At 43.5% G+C, this 21,105-nt stretch overlaps 2 protein-coding genes across 6 annotated transcripts in view; one reads left to right on the top strand and one right to left on the bottom strand.

The window, feature by feature from the left end:
- cdan1 (codanin 1) overlaps window positions 1–21,105 on the bottom strand; it is a 98,759-nt gene that overhangs the window by 52,770 nt on the left and 24,884 nt on the right. For all 5 annotated transcript variants that reach the window (XM_059649370.1, XM_059649371.1, XM_059649372.1 and 2 more), the window contains exons 6-11: window positions 18,138–18,213; window positions 16,356–16,476; window positions 12,387–12,496; window positions 8,085–8,174; window positions 5,912–5,987; window positions 4,884–5,089 (exon numbers count right to left, since the gene is read on the bottom strand). In XM_059649370.1, the coding sequence (XP_059505353.1) occupies window positions 4,884–5,089; window positions 5,912–5,987; window positions 8,085–8,174; window positions 12,387–12,496; window positions 16,356–16,476; window positions 18,138–18,213 (679 nt within the window). The remainder of the gene's footprint in view (window positions 1–4,883; window positions 5,090–5,911; window positions 5,988–8,084; window positions 8,175–12,386; window positions 12,497–16,355; window positions 16,477–18,137; window positions 18,214–21,105) is intronic.
- stard9 (StAR-related lipid transfer (START) domain containing 9) overlaps window positions 1–21,105 on the top strand; it is a 383,628-nt gene that overhangs the window by 355,370 nt on the left and 7,153 nt on the right. Inside the window, exon 34 of the mRNA XM_059649369.1 lies at window positions 20,247–20,782. Within this exon, the coding sequence (XP_059505352.1) occupies window positions 20,247–20,405 (159 nt within the window). The 3' untranslated portion in view covers window positions 20,406–20,782. The remainder of the gene's footprint in view (window positions 1–20,246; window positions 20,783–21,105) is intronic.

Here is a 21,105-nt window from a genome sequence, read left to right as displayed (position 1 = left end):
TGTGAGTAAAGTGTCAACAGCTGAATAGCAAGTGAACGAATGACCTATAATCCGATTAATTCAGAGACATAATTACAGTAAGTAAATAATATGAAAAGGCCCAGTGTGGGAATCGAATCCACGGCTCTGACATTAAAAGTCTCATACTCTACCAATTAAGCTAGCCGGACCTACTGGGCGGCATAGTGGCTCAGTGGTTAGCATTGCTGCCTCACAGCGCCAGCGACCGAGGTTCAATTCCAGCCTCAGGTGAATGTCTGTGTGGAGTTTGCACATTCTCCCTGTGTCTGCGTGGGTTTCCTCCGGGTGCTCCAGTTTCCTCCCACAGTCCAAAGATGAGCAGGGTAGGTGGATTGGCTATGCTAAATTGCCCATAGTATCCAGGGGTGTTTAAGTTAGGTGGGTTAGAAAACGGAAATGCAAGGGTACTCGAACGGGTCTGGGTGGGATACTCTTCAGAAAGGCAGTGTGGATTTGTTAGGCCCAATGGCCTGTTTCCACACTGTAGTGGTTCTAAGAAATAATAAGGTGGTGCTGGAGGCAAACCAAGCACCTGGAATAACATGATGAGTAGAAGAGCTGTATGCCAAGGGTCTAACTAAAGTAACATGAAATCCAAAACTGTACAGACTAATTAAGGTAGAGAGATCATATGTTATCAAGGTGATGGCATCAAAACAAGACAGTATAAAAGATTTTAGAACTACAGAACAGTATGGTAGGGTTACACGTAGTGCAACATGAACCGAAGATCACAGTTGAAGCCTTCTACATAGGTACGGAACTTGGATCAGTTTCTACTCAGCAAGTTTGCGTTGCTGCGTATCTCGAAGGTTGCCTTGGAGGATGTTGTACCAAAGGCTGAATGTCCTCGGCTGCTGAGGTGTTCCCCGTCTGGGAGGGAACATTCCCATCTGGCAATAGTTGCATGGTGTCCATTCATCCACGGTCTTGCTAATATACCATGCCTCGGTGCATACTTGTCTGCAGCCCAAGGTATACAACATTAGCAGAGTCTTCTGCTGTATATATAGAGGGTGATGTCCCCACATGTGATGGCTGTATGCACGCCGATGATCTGACATGTCTTACAGAGGTTGCTGTGGCACGTTGTGTGGTGTTGTGGTCGATATTATCCTGAAGGTTGGGTAGTTTGCTGTGAATGATGGCCTGTTTAGGGTTTGGCGGTTGTTTGAAGATGAGAAATGAGGCAAAGGGGTGATCTTGACGAGATGCTCATCGTCATGGATGACATGTTGAAGGCAGTGAAGAAGTCACCGTAGTTTCTCTTCTCCAGGGAAGTACTAGAAGATAAAGGGTACTTTATTGCTCCTGTCCTGTGTCTATCTTCTGAGAAGATCATTGTGGTTTTTTGCTGGGGCATACTGGAACTGGCAATTAATGAATTGAGCATCATATCCTATTCTTATGAGGGCATCTTTAAGCATCTTTGGGCATCTGTTGCATTCCTCCTCATCTGAGCAGATCCTGTGTATACGCAGGGCTTGTCCGCATGGCTTCTTTAACATGCTTAAGGTGGAAGTGAGAGACACGCAGTATCGTGAGGTTATCTGTGGGCTTGTGGTAGAGTAAGGCACTGAGGTGTCCGTCCTTAATAGAGACGCATGTCCAACAATGAGACTGATTCTGAGGAATCCCCAGCCTCTGTCACGACACTACAGATTTCTTACAGAAGCTCAGCACCCACAGTCCAATCAAACCAGGACATTGCTCATCACAATGGGTGCTTCAACACTCTACACCAGTACCTCCCACAACTGGGTTGCTGCAACAGCTTCAGTATACAACACTAACAACAGCCAAGTTGCAGATGCCATCCTACAACTGATCCACTTCATCTTTGACCACAATGTCATCACTTTCAACAACTAGTTCTTCATCAAGATAACTAAATTTGCACCCCAATACATCAACATTTTCATGCAGAAGTTCAAGCAAGACTTTTTTGCTGCACAGGACCTCCAAACAGCTACAAGTCCAGATACATTGACAACATTTTCTCCGTTTGCACTCATGATGAGGATTCACTGAAACAACTACAGAACAATATCAGTGATATGGGAACTGCAGATGCTGAAGAATCCAAGATAACAAAAAGTGTGGAGCTGGATGAACACAGCAGGCCAAGCAGCATCTCAGGAGCACAAAAGCTGACATTTCGGGCCTAGACCCTTCATCCTCTCTGAAGAAGGGTCTAGGCCCGAAACGTCAGCTTTTGTGCTCCTGAGATGCTGTTGGCCTGCTGTGTTCATCCAGCTCCACACTTTCTTATCTACACAACAATATCAACAAGTTTCATCCCACTATCAGACTTATCATTGAATTCTTGGGTTTATGTCACACTACATGTAACCACACCATACTGTTCTGCATTTGTAAAATCTTCCTTACTATGCTGTTTTGAGGTCATCAGCTTGACAATTTGTTATGATTTCTCTACCTTAACTATATAATTGTACACTTTGGATTATTTATTACTTTGTTTAAACCGTTGGCACGTGACTCTTATACCTATCATTATTCCAGCAATTTGGTTTGTCTCTAGCACCACCTTATTCATAACTTTTTGTAATTATCTCTCTACCTGAATTAATCGGATTATAGGCCATTTGTTCACTTGCTATTCAGCTGCTGATATTTTACACACACCATCTGACACTTTTGATCGCCTACAGAGATTTATTATTCAGCCTGTTGTCAGTCCACTCTCACCATCTGTATGATCTCTTGATCTCTCTGTCAATAAATTCTGTGCCTCTGTGCTTCTCCTCACTTCACCTGACAAAGGAGAAATACTCTGAAAACTTGGGATTTCAAATAAACCTGGAATATAACCTGGTGTTGTGTGGCTTCTGATGTAGTCTAAAGATAAAAATACAAGAAAAATAAAGAGATACAATCTATACAGCTGAAACCCTCAGCCAGACCTTTGTCAGTTCTATGAAACATTTCAGTACACTCCAACTGCCTTTCCACAAAAATCTGGATAGTCTAATGTCAACCACATAACCACTCTCAAAAAACTGTCACAAAAACCAGTCAAGTTTGCTGATGTTCTTTACTGAAGGATCTCTGCCATCCATACCTGCCCTGGCCTACATGTGACTCCAAACCAGCAACTGTCCCAACAACGACACACTTGACTCTAACTGACATCTGAAATGGCCCACCTAAAAGCCAATCAGTTCAAAGGCTACTTGAAGACACCACGGTGGCTCAGGTGGTTAGCACTGCTGCCTCACAGTGCCAGGGATCTGGGTTCAATTTCACCCTCAGGCAACTGTCTGTGTGGAGTTTGCACATTCTGCCCGTGTCTGCGTGGGTTTCCTCCGGTGCACCAGTTTCCTCCCACAGTCTGAAGATGTGCAGGTTAGACAGACTGGCCATGCTAAATTCCCGTAGTGCTCAGGGGTGTGTAGCTTCGGTGGGTTGTAAGGGGATGGGTCTGGATGGGATGCTCCAAGGGTTGGTGTGGATTTGTTGCCCAAAGGGCCTGTTTCCACACTGTATGGATTCTATAAAAAAAATTCTATGAATGAAGCAGCAAAAACTGTCCTTGCCAGTGATGTACACTGTTCAGAAAGAATAAAGAAAACATTTTAATCTCTGTGAAGTTGAGGTCCTCCAAAATTCTGCTGTCCATTTCTCAACTCATGTCTACTTCCTTTACTAGCTGATCGACATTGTTATTAGTCCAGGTATTAGTCTAGTAATCTTTCTCTGACTGCTTCTAATGCATTAACATCTTTCCAGAAGTACAGTAACAAGCACAGTATGCAGGAGCTCCATAGCAAGCAAACTGCAAAATTTCCTTCCCATCCATTTTTGAGACTTCATATTGTTTTCTTCTTTTAAGATACTCAGAGTCATAGTGCTTTACAGCATGAAAACAGGCCCTTCAGTCCAACTTGTCCATGCTGACCAGATACTCTAAATTAATCAGGTCTCATTTGCAAGCATTTGGCTCATATCTTTCTAAACACTTTTTATTTATATACCCATCTGCGAGCCTTTTAAATATTGTAATTGAACCAACCTCCACCTCTGAGAGGTCATTCCATACACATCTCCCTCTGCATGAAAAAGTTGCCCCTTAGTTCCTTTTTAAATCTTTCCTCTCCAACCTTAAACCTGCGTCCTCTTATTTTTGACTCCCCTACCGAGGAAAAGACCTTGGCTAGTCATCCCATCCATGCCCATCATAATTTTATAAACTTCTATAAGTTCAGCCCTCAGCCGCTTCAAGGGAAACAGCCCCAGCCTATTCAGCCTCTGCCTATAAGATCAAACCCTCCAACTCTGGTGACATCCTATCTTTTCTGAACCCTTTCAAATTTCACAAAATCCTTCCTGTAGCAGGGAGACCAGAAGTGAATACAATATTCCAGAAGTGGCCTAATCAATGTCATATACAGCCGCAACATGACCTTCCAACTCCTACGCTCAATGCACTGACCAATCAAGGATGGCATACCAAATGACTATCCTATCCTCCTGCAACTTCACTTAAAAGGAACTAAGAACCTGCACTCCAAAGTCTTTTTGTTCAGCAACACTCGCAGGACCTTACCATTTAGTGTACAAGTCCTCCCCAGACTTGCGTTTCCAAATTGCACCTCGGAGGAACATTTCATTATGTTAAAGGTAGTAAGTATAGAGGAATTAATCTGAAATCAGAGAATTAACAGTACAGTGGAAGAGTTCATGAGGTTGTTCTTTCCTTAATGGCAGAAGTTTAGTTTATGGAGTGCTTTGCCACAAGAGGTAGTGAAGCTGAGTTCAGCATAATATTCTACAGGGAACTGAACAAAATGAATTTCTATTCCCTCAGAAGAAAATGATAAAGATAAATGAGAACCAACCTTCCCGCACAGAGAAGGAAATCCCTGAAGAACAGTTGGCAACCAGAGAAACTTGGAGGGGGACACGGCCCCCCAGTACTTTGAGGTACAACAAAGCGTTCCTGCAGCCGCTTCAGTTTGGTTAGGTTGTCTGTCCCAAACATATCCAGCACGTCTTGGTCAGGATGTTCACTGCCTGCAAGTGCTCCAGGTATACCCTTACACATCTATCAGAGTAACATGGAGGATTTTGCATAAATCTAGATGTGAATATCTGAATTAAAATAAAACTCAACAGTTCCAAAGATTAAATTGTTTTGCAAAAACCATAGGGTGGTAAATAGCTGTACTTGAATAAAGTACTTATTCCCTTCTGGCTCAAATGCACTGAAACCTAACATAGCAGAATGTGGGTACAAGTCCACAGCATCCCTGTCTCTGTGGTTTATTTATCATTAACAACATAAGACTGTCACTCAAATCTAAAATGGAGCTCAGGAACATCTTGCTTACCCAGAAAGTGGTTAGAATGTGAAACATTCAGCCATGTAGCGTGGCTGCGGTAAATTAGCAATGATTGTTCAAGGAGAAATTAGATAAACAGAAGGGAGAAAGGAACAGATGATTTGCTATTAAGGTGAGATGACAAACTGAGCCGAATAGCCTTTCTGTGCTGAAAATTAGCCATCTTTACACTATTAGATGGGATAATAAACAGCTCTTTTTCCCTGTAATAAACTGCTTTAAGTCATTTCATAAAATATCAGCAGCTGAATAGAACTGTGTTCAAAAGTCAGAGATGTAAACTACATGCAGGAGTTCAACAATTAAATCTGAAAATACCATATTGAATTTCATCTCAACTTTCAGGGACAGAATCCCAGATATAACTTATTATATGAAAGGATTACCATTCTGCTTTCTGTTAGATATCCTTAACACAAAGAAAACAAAGTACTTATTGAGGAATATCACCTAAACTCCTGCATCACTCTTAGGACAGATCTGGGAATAGTGAAGGGTGCTGTAAACACAAACCACATACTCACCCTTATCAACTGTTTCTGAAACAGCCTTGCGAAGTGGTTATGGTTACAAGCTGTGCTCAGATTGACCATCATGTTTCTAGAACAAAAAAAAGATCAAAATGCAGTTACTATGCATCCATTAGAGTGGTTTGATGGAAGTGGAGTTAAGCTCACCAACAGATAAAACATAACCTTACTGATTGGCAGAGCAAATTTCAGGGATTAAATAGTCTACTCCTGCGCCTATTTCTTACGATCGTATAACATCGCCTTGTTCAGTTACCTTTCTACCTGGATTCTCCATTTAAACCTGAACAACTCACTTCTTTAAAGCTCCGAGGAACAGCATTTGTTTTCTTCTTAGAACGTTTTGCAGATACATGAGAAATAATGCATGATGAGGGTATCACAAATATGATAAAAAAGAATTCCTGTGGAAAGCATCAAGGGTTTGGGTTATGTGACTCAATTGCATTAGCTGAGCACATTCATGCTGGAATGAAGAGAGCTGTGAAGTGAATTCACATTGCCTTACTCCAATGCAAATTAAATAATTTCATTCTGAAAACAGCTTCTTGATTGTTGATTCTCAAAACTCTCCACTTCTGCTCTTCAGAGGGTCTGTGAGACTCGTTGGGCCAAATGGTCTCTTTCCACACTGTAGGGATTCTATGTCTGACAAAAGATAATGCAAATGTCTTCGCCAAATCTCTCAAACTGAAGTGCTGGGTTCTCTGAGATAATGGGAACTGCAGATGCTGGAGATTCCAAGATAATAAAATGTGAGGCTGGATGAACACAGCAGGCCAAGCAGCATCTCAGGAGCACAAAAGCTGACGTTTCGGGCCTAGACCCTTCATCAGAGAGGGGGATGGGGGGAGGGAACTGGAATAAATAGGGAGAGAGGGGGAGGCGGACCGAAGATGGAGAGTAAAGAAGATAGGTGGAGAGGGTGTAGGTGGGGAGGTAGGGAGGGGATAGGTCAGTCCAGGGAAGACGGACAGGTCAAGGAGGTGGGATGAGGTTAGTAGGTAGCGGGGGGTGCGGCTTGGGGTGGGAGGAAGGGATGGGTGAGAGGAAGAACCGGTTAGGGAGGCAGAGACAGGTTGGACTGGTTTTGGGATGCAGTGGGTGGGGGGGAAGAGCTGGGCTGGTTGTGTGGTGCAGTGGGGGGAGGGGATGAACTGGGCTGGTTTAGGGATGCAGTAGGGGAAGGGGAGATTTTGAAACTGGTGAAGTCCACATTGATACCATATGGCTGCAGGGTTCCCAGGCGGAATATGAGTTGCTGTTCCTGCAACCTTCGGGTGGCATCATTGTGGCAGTGCAGGAGGCCCATGATGGACATGTCATCAAGAGAATGGGAGGGGGAGTGGAAATGGTTTGCGACTGGGAGGTGCAGTTGTTTGTTGCGAACTGAGCGGAGGTGTTCTGCAAAGCGGTCCCCAAGCCTCCGCTTGGTTTCCCCAATGTAGAGGAAGCCGCACCGGGTACAGTGGATGCAGTATACCACATTGGCAGATGTGCAGGTGAACCTCTGCTTAATGTGGAATGTCATCTTGGGGCCTGGGATGGGGGTGAGGGAGGAGGTGTGGGGACAAGTGTAGCATCACTCATCACTGATCTCATCACTGGTTCTCTCATCACTGAGGATGGAGATGCCTGCACAGCCTCTTCTTCCTCCTGAGAGCTGTTTAATTGTCCATCACCATACATTCTTGAATGCGGCAGAACTATTGAATTTGATTTGATTCCACAAGGGAAGCACCTCATATTTAGGTGGGTGCTGGTCCTGGCAATGCACTCCTAATGAATCAGTGTTGATCCCCAGGCTTTACAGTAAAACCTGCATAAGTTGTAAGTCAAGCACTCAGTTCTAGTTGAATACAATTCTACTGCTCCTCATAGTCCACTTCACCTTACAAATGCCCAGTTTTCAGCTACCAAATCCACTCTGAATCTATCAAATTTAACATTATCCTCAAATCTCCTTGCTTGCAAATCATGGCTTCTAGTCAGCTGGAAAATTACAGAAAGGAATATTTAAGTGATTTTTTTTGTCATAGCAAATGCCCCAAATCTGACTTACAAATAAGTTAATTTGAATCAATCCTTTGCCCACCTACCACTATGGGTGTATGCCAACTGCTTTCATTTTCCTGATCCAATCTAAAATGGCAATATTCTGTCATACCTGATCCGAAGACCCAGAGCTCTCTCAAATTCCCAACCGGGATCTGCATGCTTATCCTCCCATTCGCGCAGCAATTCATAAAAGACGTCCCTGGAAAACAGAAAATAGATAATGCTCTTAAATCATGTATCCATTGAAGGATCACTGTGTCTTAAAGCATTACTTCTATTAAACATCAGTGTACAGAAATAATACAAAAACATAATTGTAAAATTAAATTATAATTGTAAAGCTGATTCTGAAGCAAGACCTAGAGGACTTCAAAATTATGAAGTCGTGCGACAGGATGAAAAAGCTAATAAGCACAACAGGGAATCCTGGAGAAACTTATTTATCAACCACAGTTGAAATATGGAACTTGCTTCCACTTGTAGTACACAAGATGAACAGCACAGATGTAAGGGAAAACAAGATAAAAAATGAAGAGGAAACAAATGGAAAACTATGTTCATAGGATTAGATTGAGAGAGGTGAGATGAGGCTCACGCGGAGCACAAGTATTCATATAGCAAGTAAAGAACTGATTCTTTCCTGTAGATTCGATCTTTAACAGCTACGTAGAGTTGTACCTTTATAAATTGTGTGTTTTTACAGCCCTTTATTTCCAGAAAGCAACCTGTGAAAACATTGATCACCTTGCAACACTGATTAGATTAATTTTAACTTTTTAAAATAAACAAATGACTTCTTATGGATAATTTAGATATTCCCCTGATACAACAACTACAAGAGATGCACTGCACAGGGGGAAGGCCCCTCAGCCCATCAGGTATGCTCTGGTCAAAAACAACAATCCAACTATTTCCATTTTCCAGTACTTGACCCAAAGCCACGTCTGTCAAGGCATCACAACAGTGCATCTAAATAGTACCAAAATATTAGGAGTGTTTCTACCTCAACCACTCTCACAGGCAGTGAGTTCCAGATTCCCACCAGCTCCTCTAGGTTTAAAAAAAGGTTTCCTCAGATCTCATCTAAACCTTCCTCCCCTTACCTTAAATTTATACCAACTGATCCTTCCATTGTGGGGAAACTTTCTTCCTGTCTACCCCATTTTAGCCCACATAATTTTATACATCTCAATCACCTCTGCTCTAAGGCAAACAGTTTGTCCAATCTATCTTCACAACAAACTCTTCAATGCAGAAAACATCAAAGTAAATCTCTTTCAGTGCTATCATACCTGTTCTCTAAGTTGATACCAGAACTGTCCACAACAGTCAAGCTGTGGCCTAACCAAAGTTTTATACAATTCCAGCATAATCTCCCTTCTCTTAAATTCTATGCCTCAGCTACTAAAGGCAAGTATGTCATATACTACCTTAACCACTTTATCTATCTATCCTGATACCTTAACGGCCCATTGGACACACACATACACACACCCCCCAGGTTCCCACTGGTCCTCGATAACAAAGTGTGGAGCTGGATGAACACAGCAGGCCAAGTAGCATCTCAGGAGCACAAAAGCTGACGTTTTGGGCCTGGACCCTTCATCAGAGAGCCTCTCTGATGAAGGGTCCAGGCCCAAAACGTCAGCTTTTGTGCTCCTGAGATGCTGCTTGGCCTGCTGTGTTCATCCAGCTCCACACTTTGTTATCTTGGATTCTCCAGCATCTGCAGTTCCCATTATCACTCCCTCTGGTCCTCTCTGTTTTCCAGTGTCCTATTGTTCATCATATATTTCATGCATTGTTTGCTCAACTGCACATTTATCCGGATTAAATCTATTTGTCTCTGATCAGCTCATCCATATCCTCCTGCGATCTAAGGTTATCCTCCTTACTATTTACTATGCACCAATTTTTGTACTTTGTGAACTTACTGATCATCCCTCCTACAATTCAAGTCTAAATCACTTATATAAGATGCAAAAAGGGCTCCAACACTGACTCCTCTGGGTCACCACTGGACACAGACTTCAAGTCACAAAAAGCCCCTCATCTGTCACCCTCTGCTTCCAATTTTACCAAATTTTCTTGAATCCCATGGGCACTTACCTTTGTTATCTGTCTCCCACGCAGGACCTTATCAAACGCTTTCCAGAAGTCCAAATAGACTACATCAAAAGCATTGCCCTCATCAATACACCTGGTCACTTCTTCGAAAAATTCAATCAATTTGGTCAACATGACCTCCCCTTAACAAAACCATGTTGACTGCTCTTGATTAATCCTTACCTCTCCAAATGCAGATTAATTTTGTGCCTCAGAATTGCTTCCAATAGCTGCCCATCATTCATGGCTAGACTGACCAGTCTAGTTTCCTGGTTTAGATTAGATTGAATTCCCTACAGAATGGAAACAGGCCCTTTGGCCCAACAAGTCAATACCTACCCTTCCCCCATAACCCACACAACCCTGAACACTACCAGCAATTTAGCACGGCCAATCCACCTAGCCTGCACATATTTGGACTGTGGGAGGAAACCGGAGCACCCAGAGGAAGCCCACGCAGACACGGGGAGAATGTGCAAACTCCGCACAGACAGTGGCCTGAGGCTGGAACTGAACCCAGGTCCCTGGCGCTGTGAGTCTGCAGTGCTAACCACTGAGCCACCGTGCCGCCCATCCTTGGCCATCCTTTAATCCTTGCTCCTATCTTGAATAATAGTGCGACAATGGCTTGTACTCCAGGATTCCTCCTGCAGCCAGAGAGTAACTGAAAATTTTTGCAACCACCCCTGCTGTTTCTTTCCTTGCCTCATTCAACAATCAGGTTTACTTTTCATCCAGCCCTGGAAGTTTATCTAATTTTGAGCCTGCCAGACCACTCAGAACCTCCTCCCTGTCCATGCTGATTTCTCCCTGATTTCTATGCCCAAGTCATCCCCTCACTAGTGCACACTGATCAATGCCTCTATGTACAAATTACCACTGTCGTCCTTAAAGGGTCTGTTCACATCCTCATTATGCTTTTACCCTTTACACACATGTAAAATAACATAGGATTTTCCTCTATTTTACCTGCCAACATTCTTTCAAATCCCCACTCAGTTCTCCTAATCTCCCACGTTAATATTCCTATTGCACATTCTATACTCCTGCAGGAGAACAGCTGCTTACTGTTTTGAGCCCTGAGTATCTGCCATAAGCCTTCCTTTTATTCTTAATCCACTACTGTATAACCCTTATTATCCAGGGTTAACAGGATGTAGTGGTCGCATCCTTTTTCTTTCTTGGAATATGTCATCCCTGTACATTTTGAATGCATCCCACATCTGCTTCAAGTCCACTGTAGCCAAATTGTAACTGACCTTATTAAAATCACCCTTGTCCTCCTCCATAACTTCATTACATTCAAAACTGTTTTGACTGCTGAATCACTGTCAACACAGCACGTGAAAAATGTTACGATACAGAAATTAAGAATTAATTATGGACTCCTAATTCACAATGAATTGCCAAACCTGCTGGATTAACAGAGACTCTTTTTTACTTCCATCCATCCAAAGGGTTTTTGATATTATCTTGACATATAATTATCACAGGCTTCCTGCAGGAATTTTAAGAGGTTTCATACAAAACCATTTGCAAAATGAAAGTACATGGAATTACAAGCGACACATTTTCTTATGTGGGGGATTTGTCCGGAGGAAGGAGTCAGTGTGTACTGAAAACATCATATATTCTTCAAGGCAATTAGGGATGTCAGTAATATTAACACTGCTTGGAAGAATCAAAAATCCAAGTCCACACCAAAAGCAACTAAAATGATTGAACATAATAAAAGAGGGGCTACTCCATGGGCAACTTGTGAAATTAAATCGGGAAATACCTGCACAGTGATTCAGTAGCTGCAACTGTTTATTACACTAATTTGCAGCACTTTCACCTCCATGTTCCAGAAACTTGAGCATAACAGCCTTAATTCAAAGGTCATAAGTCAATGGCTCAGTCTTCAGAAGAGCCATTAAATTGAGAACCAAACTGTTTGACAGTTGGAGGTAAAAGATCTCATGGCATCATCTTGAAGAAAAGGGTAGGACAATTAAGAACTCTAGTGTCCACATATTCATCCCTCAAACTACATCACTAAACTGGATAATCCAGTCATCATCATATTGTTTTTACTGGGACCAAACTGGATGCAGCATTTCTTACAAACAGTACAAGTAATTGAATAGTTGGAAAGCACTTTGGGATATGAAGTTATGATATTGATGCACTGCTGAGAATTAAAGCTGGCTTACAGATATTTATCCCTTCTGTACAGCCACAATTTTAGTGAAAGCAGAGCAGAGAAGCATAGAATGGCCTGCTTCTATTGCCAGTTTTGCTTTAAGAAAAGAATGCTTTGTACCTTTGCTTCTTGAAACTCTGAAAGGCTCTGTCACTGGTAAAATTTGATCTATTGTCAGTTTCTGGTTCAAACGGAACAGACTGTATGACTGAAGGGAGAGCCAGTGATACCTGGAATATAAACAGTTAACACTGAAACAGTGTTGCTTTTGTAGTGAAGGCAAAAAGTAAACCACATTGTAGAAAGGATGTCAAAATCCACAATTTACGAGGTGGACATTCATAAACTAACATATCTGTTAAGAATCACTACACATGTTGACACTAAGATGCACATATAAAGCAAAGCACTCCATATCACTAGCAATGCATCCACTGACGAGAATTAAATATTCAACAAAACCTTTTCACAACTAGTCAGCATTTTCATAATGCTGATAGAACAGAATCATAGAATGCTTACAGTGCTGAAACAGGTCATTTGACCCACTGACCCTGCACGTACTATCTGGACAGCATCTCACCCAGACCCACACCCCCTTGCTTTCCCTGCAACCTTGCGTTTACGATGGTTAATCCAGCTAGCCTACACATTCATGAACATTATGAGGCAATCCACCTAATCTGCATATTTTTGGACTCAGGGAGGAAACTTGAGCATTGTTTGGAAACTCACACAGACACAGGGAGAACGTGCAAACTTCATACAGACAGTCATCCAAGGCTGGTACTGAACCTGTGTCTCTGGCGCTGTGAGGTGGCAGTGCTAACCACTGTGCCACCCTCTGGTGTATGCTCACTATTATTAGCAGACTTTAAAGCCATAATTATGGCTTTCAGAGGAATACAAAAGCTGAAAGGTCATGTAAGTAGCTCCACCATTGTATTAGGTGATGAAAGTATTTAAACAAGTACTCCAAAATGGCAGTGGAATCTTGAGAGGTTCTATTAGGGCAATGCTCTGGCACTCAGATTACCAGATACAAGCCAAATAAAGGATAGGTTTTCGAGAGTTAGATATTTTAAAACAATAATCTGATTTGACTTCAAACCAGAGAAAATTTACATGGTACAAAGGTACAGCAATGGGATTCAGAAGTAGATAATTGATAAAAAGTGACTGGAAAGTTGGATTGCATCTCAAGAACATGCAAGTTACATCACAGCTGAACAGAACCTCGTTAGAATAAAAACCAAAAGAACTGCAGATGTCATAAATCAGGAACAAAAACAAAGTTGCTGGAAAAGCTCAGCAAGTCTGGTAGCATCTGTGAAGGAAAAAACAGAGTTAACGTTTTGGGTCCTGTGACCCTTCCTCAGAACTGATAGTGGCTGGGAAAAGGTCAGTTTACATGCAGAAAATACGGAGGTGGGTGGGATAGGGAGTAAACGATAGGATAGTGCCCAAAGAGACAGAAAGATAGTTGGACAGACAAAGGAGTTGCTAATGATCAGGCTGGGAGAGTGAGTAGTTGTTAATGGGGACTGTTCGTGACTAACAATAGGGGGTGTGTGGTAACAAGCCTGGTATGTGGGGTAGTCGGGGTGGGACATGAGAGAGTTTAAGCTCTAAAGTTATTGAACTAATATGGAGTCCAGAGGCCTATAGGGTCCTATAAGGAATAAGCCGAAAATGAGGTGTTGCTCCTCCAGCTTGCATTGGACTTTGCGGGAATACTGCAGTAAGCCAGAGACAGAAATGTTGGCCAGGAAGCAGGGTCGTGCATTGAAGTGGCAGACAATAGGTAGTTCAGAGTCTTTTTGCGAGCAGAACGTAGATGTTCTGCGAAGCGGACACCAAGATTACGCTTTGTTTCTCCAATATAGAGAAAACCACATCGTGAGCAGTGAATTCAGTAGACCAGATTCTGGGAAGTGCAGATGAAATGATGCTTCACCTGGAAGGTGTGTTTGGGCCCTTGAATTCTGGGGAGGGAGGTGGTAAATGGGCAGGTGTTGCACCTTCGCCGGTTATAGGGGAAGGTGCCGTACGGCTGTGGGCATGTGTTGGGGGTGAAGGAAGCGTGGACCAGGATGTCTCAGCGAGAACAGTCTCTGTGCAAGGTGGACAAGGAAGGGGAGGGGAATATGAATCTGGTGGTGGCATCTTGCTGGAGGTGGCAGAAATGGCATCTGATGATATTCTGGATATGGATGCTGGTGGGATGGTAGGTGAGGATAAGGGGAACCCTATCGCTATTGCGAGGGGGAAGAGAAAGGGTGAGGGCAGAAGTGCGGGAGATGGGTCAGACCTGATTGAAGGCCCTGTCGACAACGGAGGTGGGGAATCCTCAGTTGAGGAAGGAGGTGGACATTTCAGAGGCTCCCCTTGTCGAAGTTGGCCTCATCTGAACATATGCAACAGAGGCAGAGGAACTGAGAGAATGGGATGGAGTCTTTACAGGAAGCAGGGTGTGAGGATACATAGTCCAGAAAGTTGTGGGACTCAGTGGGTTTGTAATGTACATTAGTGGCCAGTCTATCCCCAGAAATGGAAATGAAATGTCGAGGAACGGAAAAGAAGCAGAGATAAACCAGGTGAACATGATGGTAGGGTGGAAATTAGAAGCAAAATTGATGAAGTTTTCCGATTCCAGATGAAAGAGGGAAACAACATCAACGATATCATCAATGTATCAGAGAAACAGTTGTGGGTGGGGGCCGGAATAGGGCTGGAGCAAGTAATGTTCCACGTACCCCATGAAGCGACAGGCATAACTAGGACCCATGGCAATCCTGTTACCTGAAGAAAATGAGAGGAGTTGAAAGAGAAGTTGTTGAGGGCGAGGGCAAGCTCGGCCAAGTGGAGGAGGGTGGTGGTGGGTGGACATGGTTCATTGCTCCAGGAAGAAGTGGAGAGCCCTAAGACCTTCCTGGTGGGGAATGGGTGTGTAAAGGAATGGCACATCCATGGTAAAGAGGTGGTGGCTGGAACTTGTAAACTAGAACTTTTGAAACCAATGTAAGGCGTCGGAGAAATCATAGATACATGTAGGCAGGGACTGGACCGGGGGTGGGGGGGGGTGGGGGGAGAGGGAGGGAGAGAGAGAGAGAGGGAGGGAGAGAGAGGGAGAGGGAGAGGGGGAGAGAGAGAGAGAGAGAGAGAGAGAGAGAGAGAGAGAGAGAGAGAGGGAGGGAGAGGGAGAGAGAGACCGAGTCAAGACAGAAAGAGATGAGTTGTGGGGCATGAGCAGGCTGAAAAAATGAGTCTGCCTGGACAGTCCTGTTTGTGGATTTTTGGCAGGAGGTAAAAACGAGCTGTGTGGGGCTGGGGGACTAGGAGCTTGGAAGCGGAGGTGGGGAGGTCACCGGATGAAATTACATCAGTTACTGTGACGTATGGGGTCATAGTCCAGGGGACGGTAGGAGGAGGTATTTGAGAGTTGGCATTCAGCCTCTGCAAGGTAGAGGTCAGTATGCCAGCCTACAACAGTACCAACCTAATCAGCAGGCTTAATGACAAAGTCAGGGTTAGATCTGAGTGCACAGAGTGCAGTCAGTTCAGAGGGAGATAGGTTGGATTTGGTGAGAGGGGCAGAGAAATTGAGTTGACTAATGTCATGTCAACAATTCTCAATGAACAGATCGATTGCAAGTAAAAGGCCGGAGAGAGGGGTCCAGGTGAAGAGACAGCGTTTTGGGTAAAGGGGTCTGTGGGATGGGGAAAGGATTCTTGTCCAAAGAAGTAAACCTGGAAGCAAAGACGGAAGAGTTTGACATCACGTCGTGCCGGAAATTCGTTAAGGTGGGGAAACAGGGAGGCTGGTTGGAGTAACTACATTTAGTGATGGGCACTATACTTCAGGGAGAACATAATAACATGGCGTACAGATACACAAGAATTATACTATGGGTTAAAGATTACATTTGGAGGTCAAGTTGAATAGACAAGGGTTACATTATACAACTTTCATGTTAATTCAGAGAGATCATGATATATTCACAGATGGCAGATGTAACATTTGATTAAAAAATGAAAATGGATAACCATCACCTAATATACAACAGCACAAACGGTATGTATTCTCACCTGGGCAGCACTGACCTCGTTGGCACGGGTCAACCGTTCACGCAACGATGCAGAGAACGCACCAAGTCGGTCATTCTCACTAAGAAGTCTTACCGTCCCCTTATCTAAGTAAGAAATTATCCTACAAAAAATGAAACAAATCTCCATATGATTCAATCAGATACATGCACCATCTTTAATTAAAAACACCCTCTCACAATTTAAGCCATGAAGGTAACAGCCAGTAAATGTACCCAGGTACAGCATTAAACAGCAGATAAGAGAGAGACCGGCAGACAGCAGTTAGCAAAGATAAGAGGGAGCAGTAATCAACAATGGCAGAATGAGGCAGAGAGGGAACAGTGAAACAAAATAAAAATACTGAGGGTGACAGGAGCAGTAAGTATGGACAAGAGAGCAAGGCTGAGAGGTAGTTATGAGATAAACTAACAGAGTGAGGCTGACATGCAGCAGTGTCCAGCTATAACAGAATGGGACTGAGGAGCAGCAGTAAGGGAAGATAACAGGACAAGAATAAGAGGGACCACAGACAGAGCATAACAGGGCAAAACCGAGAGGGAGCAGTGGGAGACAATCTGCATGTTAACAGCTGACCACCTAAATTCCAAAGAAAATCCAAGTGTGGCATCATAGCAAAGAGACCTGAGATTGGCTGGTGACTAATTTTCTCTCTCCAAACTAGGACATTCAAATAAATTAGAAAAGTGAGGATCAGGGGTCCCTATTAGTGTTGTGGGAGGGAAGAGCGGGAACGGTTAACAGAAGTGTGGGAAATGGGTCAGATATAGCCAAGGGCCCTGAGAACCATGGTGGTGGAGAATCCTCAGTTGAGGATATTTGAGAGCCTGCCCACTCCCCATAGGAGATGGCATCATCAGAATAAATACAATGGTGTCAGAAAATCTGGGAGAATGGAATGGAAGGGAATGCTGAAAGCCTACCCATTGCACTCTTCAACTTTAACATTTCGCTGTCCTCGGACATCGAATGTGCACATACAAGTCGTTTAGAATTTTAATCTTTAAACCAAACCTCTATTCAGTGATGAATAAAAAAAGTTTTACTTCCCTCCCTGGTTAGTCCATTATCACAAAAAAAGCTGATCTCGCATTGAGTACAAGAGTTAGGAAGTGATGTTGTAGCTTTATAAAACTTTGGTTAGGCCATACTTAGGTTACTGTGCCCAATTCTGGTCACTACATTACAGGAAAGATGTGCAGGTTTTGGAGAGGAGGTTTACCAGGATGCTGCCCGGATTAAAGGGTAAGAGGCTGGACCAAGTCGGATTGTTTTCTCTGTAGTCGCAGAGGCTGAGGGGAGGCCTGGTAGAAGTTTGTAAAATGAGAGGCATGAATAGGGTTGACCATCAGAATCTTTTTACCCCAGAGTTAAACTGTCTAATACTAGATGGCATGCATAAGGTGAGAGAGTGAATGTTCAAAGGAAATATGTGAGGCAAGTTTATTTTAAAACAGGAATGCACTGTTAGGGATAATGGTGGAGGCTGAAACAATATGGACATTTGAAGGGCTTTCAGAAAAGTACCAACCAGGCAAGAAATGGAGGGATATGAACCATGGGAATGCAGAAGGGATTGGTTTAATTTGGCGTCATGTTCAGCCCAACATCGTGGGCTCAAGGGCCTGTTCCTTTTCTGTACTATTCTGTGTTCTTTAAAAGATACCGAAGTAGATTCAGCCAAAGAGAAATCTTATGCATTTGCACTGTCATTATACCCACATTTTTAGAAATATGCAAATTCAAATCAGAGAAACAACTCACGTGAACTGTGTTTCTAGAACTCTGACAGCAAAGTAAGTGCAATTATGCACACTTCTGAAATACTGCCTTTCCACATCTGTAAAATAAATTAATTTTACATTCAGAGATAAATCATAAAAATGCAGATAAGAAAATTACATGCAACTTTTACAATTTAATGTTTTCCAGGCTATTCTTAATAACTTTTCACAACATTACACCACATAGACGGCACAGTGCCTCAGTGGTTAGCACTGCAGCATCACAGCGCCAGGGACCCGGGTTCGATTCCAGCCTCGGGTAATTGTCTCTGCGGAGCTTGCACATTCTCCCCATGTCTGCGTGGGTTTCCTCCGGGTGCTCCAGTTTCCTCCCACAGTCCAAAGATATGCTGGCGAGGTGGATCAGCCATGCTAAATTGCCCGTAGAGGTCAGGGGTGTGTGGTTTATGGGGGGGATGGGTCTGGGTGGGATGCTCCAAGGGGCGGTGTGGACTTGTTGGGCCGAAGGGCCTGTTTTCACACTGTAGGGAATCTAATCTAAAAAAAGAGTCAGAACTGGCATAATTATCTGGAGGCACCCTGATCAGCACCTTCCAAGTTTCAAGACATCCTGGTGTTTTATAGCCTAGTTCTAAGTTGACAAAACAGCTCTCCTGCTCTGCTTCACATGGAGGATCTTTTACATTTATCCAAACAGGAAAAAGACACTCATTTTAACATCAATCAAAAAAAGGCACTTCCAACAATGTAGCAGTCCTTCAATATTATGATTCAGGCTGACAGCCCAATGTATGTTCAGTTATCTAAAATGAGTCTTGGATCAAAAACCCTGCCCTCATAACATCACAGCATTACAAAGCGAACTACTGTAGACACTGTACACCAACCAAAATTCATCTGAATTACAGGCATCCTCAGAGAACTGAACAGCTGACTCCTGATTGTATGTTACCAGAATAAACAGAGAACCAAGTCTCTTCCAAAAACTTCAGTAAATAGCTTGTGCTTGAAAATTAATGCAGGCAAATGCATATCTTTCAGGGAAGGGTAAATTCGGACTACTCGGATCATGCTCCCAGCTGCCTCCCATTCAGTACAGATGGAGGACTTTTGATAAGAATGGATCTGTAATTCTGGTTTTAAACTCCCTTTGATCTGGTTTTCAACTACCCATTGTTGTCCATTCTATTTAACTTCCACGGATGTTTTTTAATACAATTATGAAAAATGAACATTGCTGGCTAGACCCAGCATTTTATTGTCCATGTCTAGCTGTCCTTGTCGGGTCATTAGCACACTGTTGCTTGTGGGACTTTGCTATCTGCAACCTGGCTGCCTACATTACACCAGACATTTTAAAAGAAGCTTGCCATTAGCTATGAAGTGTTTTTGACACATCCCGAGGTTGTGAAAGGTGCTATAAAAACAAGTTCCTTCTTTGCATTCATTCGCATTGCTTGTATCATACATCTTGCATTTGGTTTGAATCCTGAGTGCAGTATAAGTATCTTTGATTAGTACCTGGCAAATGTACAAATGCACATTCATCTGTTGAGATCTGTTGTGCTACCCAAGCTCCAACCTCCTGCACCCTGGATCAGAACCACAGTGGAGATGTTCACAGACTATTGCAGATTGAATCTGTTTAAAACCATATCCAGTGTATGCTGTCTCGAAAACACCGGTGCCAAAAAAAAGAAATCGGGATCTAGGGCGGCACGGTGGCTCAGTGGTTAGCACTGCTGCCTCACAGCACCAGGGACCCAGGTTCGATTCCAGCCTCGAGCGACTGTCTGTGTGGAGTTTGCACATTCTCCCCGTGTCTGCATGGGTTTCCTACGGGTGGTCCGGTTTCCTCCCACAATCCAAAGATGTGCAGGCTAGGTGGATCGGCCATGCTAAATTGCCCGTAGAGTTCAGGTGTGTGTGGGTTATAGGGGGATGGATCTGGGTGGGAATGCTTCAAGGGGCGGTGTGGACTTGTTGGGCTGAAGGGCCTGTTTCCATACTGTAGGGAATCTAATCTAATCTAGAACGATGGTCAGATATTGAACCATTATCTCAACCCAAAATTTTGAGTTCAGTGACCCCCAATAACTCAAATGTTGACACTGCTTTCTCCACACAGATGCTGTCTTCATGTATAAAATATTTGGAACAAATCCAGAGCGTATCTAGAGTCAACCTTTCCAGAAAGAATAAAAAGGCGGCAAAGGTCAAACCAGAAATAGCCTACCAGCAAAAGTTGCTAGATCTGCGTCGGATGCTGTTGTCACAAGAATCCTGATCTCAGCACTTGCTCAATTATGCTACATGGGCACATGCACATGTCTGGCAAAGATCATCTCACACACATCTTGCTGATGCACAACAATCACCTCTGCTCAAAATCCAACTCTGGCTTCCTGTCCTCACAAACAGCATTTCCCTCCATACATCCACGAGCTGATGAAAACCCACATGCTGGTCATGCTACACCTTACTTACCCACTCTATGATGAGCTGTTCAATATACTTACCACCCTCCAACTTAGCACTCCATATGGCCAAAAGTTCTCAAGCAAGATCTTTGGCCAAGGAATTGGAAACTTGGGAAGTCATTGCCATTTCTGGTGGAGCAGCAGCGCGAGCTGGGGCTTGGAGCAGGACCCTGTCAGGAAGCCGGTGAGTCACTGTTTTTGAATCTATAAAAAGCTTACCTCGTGAATAGGCAGAGGTACGCTGAGCAGGAGCCGACATAGGACTGGTGAGTGAGTGAGGTAATATATTTGTGTGGTTGCGTTACCCGAAACACTACACGGGTAGTGTCTGCCACCCATCCTCCTTCTCTAACCAAAAAAAAGATTGTGCGCCTGATTGGTAAGGTAACAAGTTTATTTTTTATTCTTTATTTTTCAACAGTCTCTTTGGGAATTTAGAATAATGGGAACGGAGGTCAGGGCAGTTGAATGTTCCTCCTGCAGAATGTGGGAAGTAAGGGTCACTAC

This window comes from Stegostoma tigrinum, chromosome 10 (genome assembly GCF_030684315.1).
Source record: "Stegostoma tigrinum isolate sSteTig4 chromosome 10, sSteTig4.hap1, whole genome shotgun sequence".
In the NCBI taxonomy this organism is placed as follows: Eukaryota; Metazoa; Chordata; class Chondrichthyes; order Orectolobiformes; family Stegostomatidae; genus Stegostoma; species Stegostoma tigrinum.
Note: the sequence above shows the minus strand (reverse complement) of the source record. Positions and strands in the feature narration are given on the sequence as shown.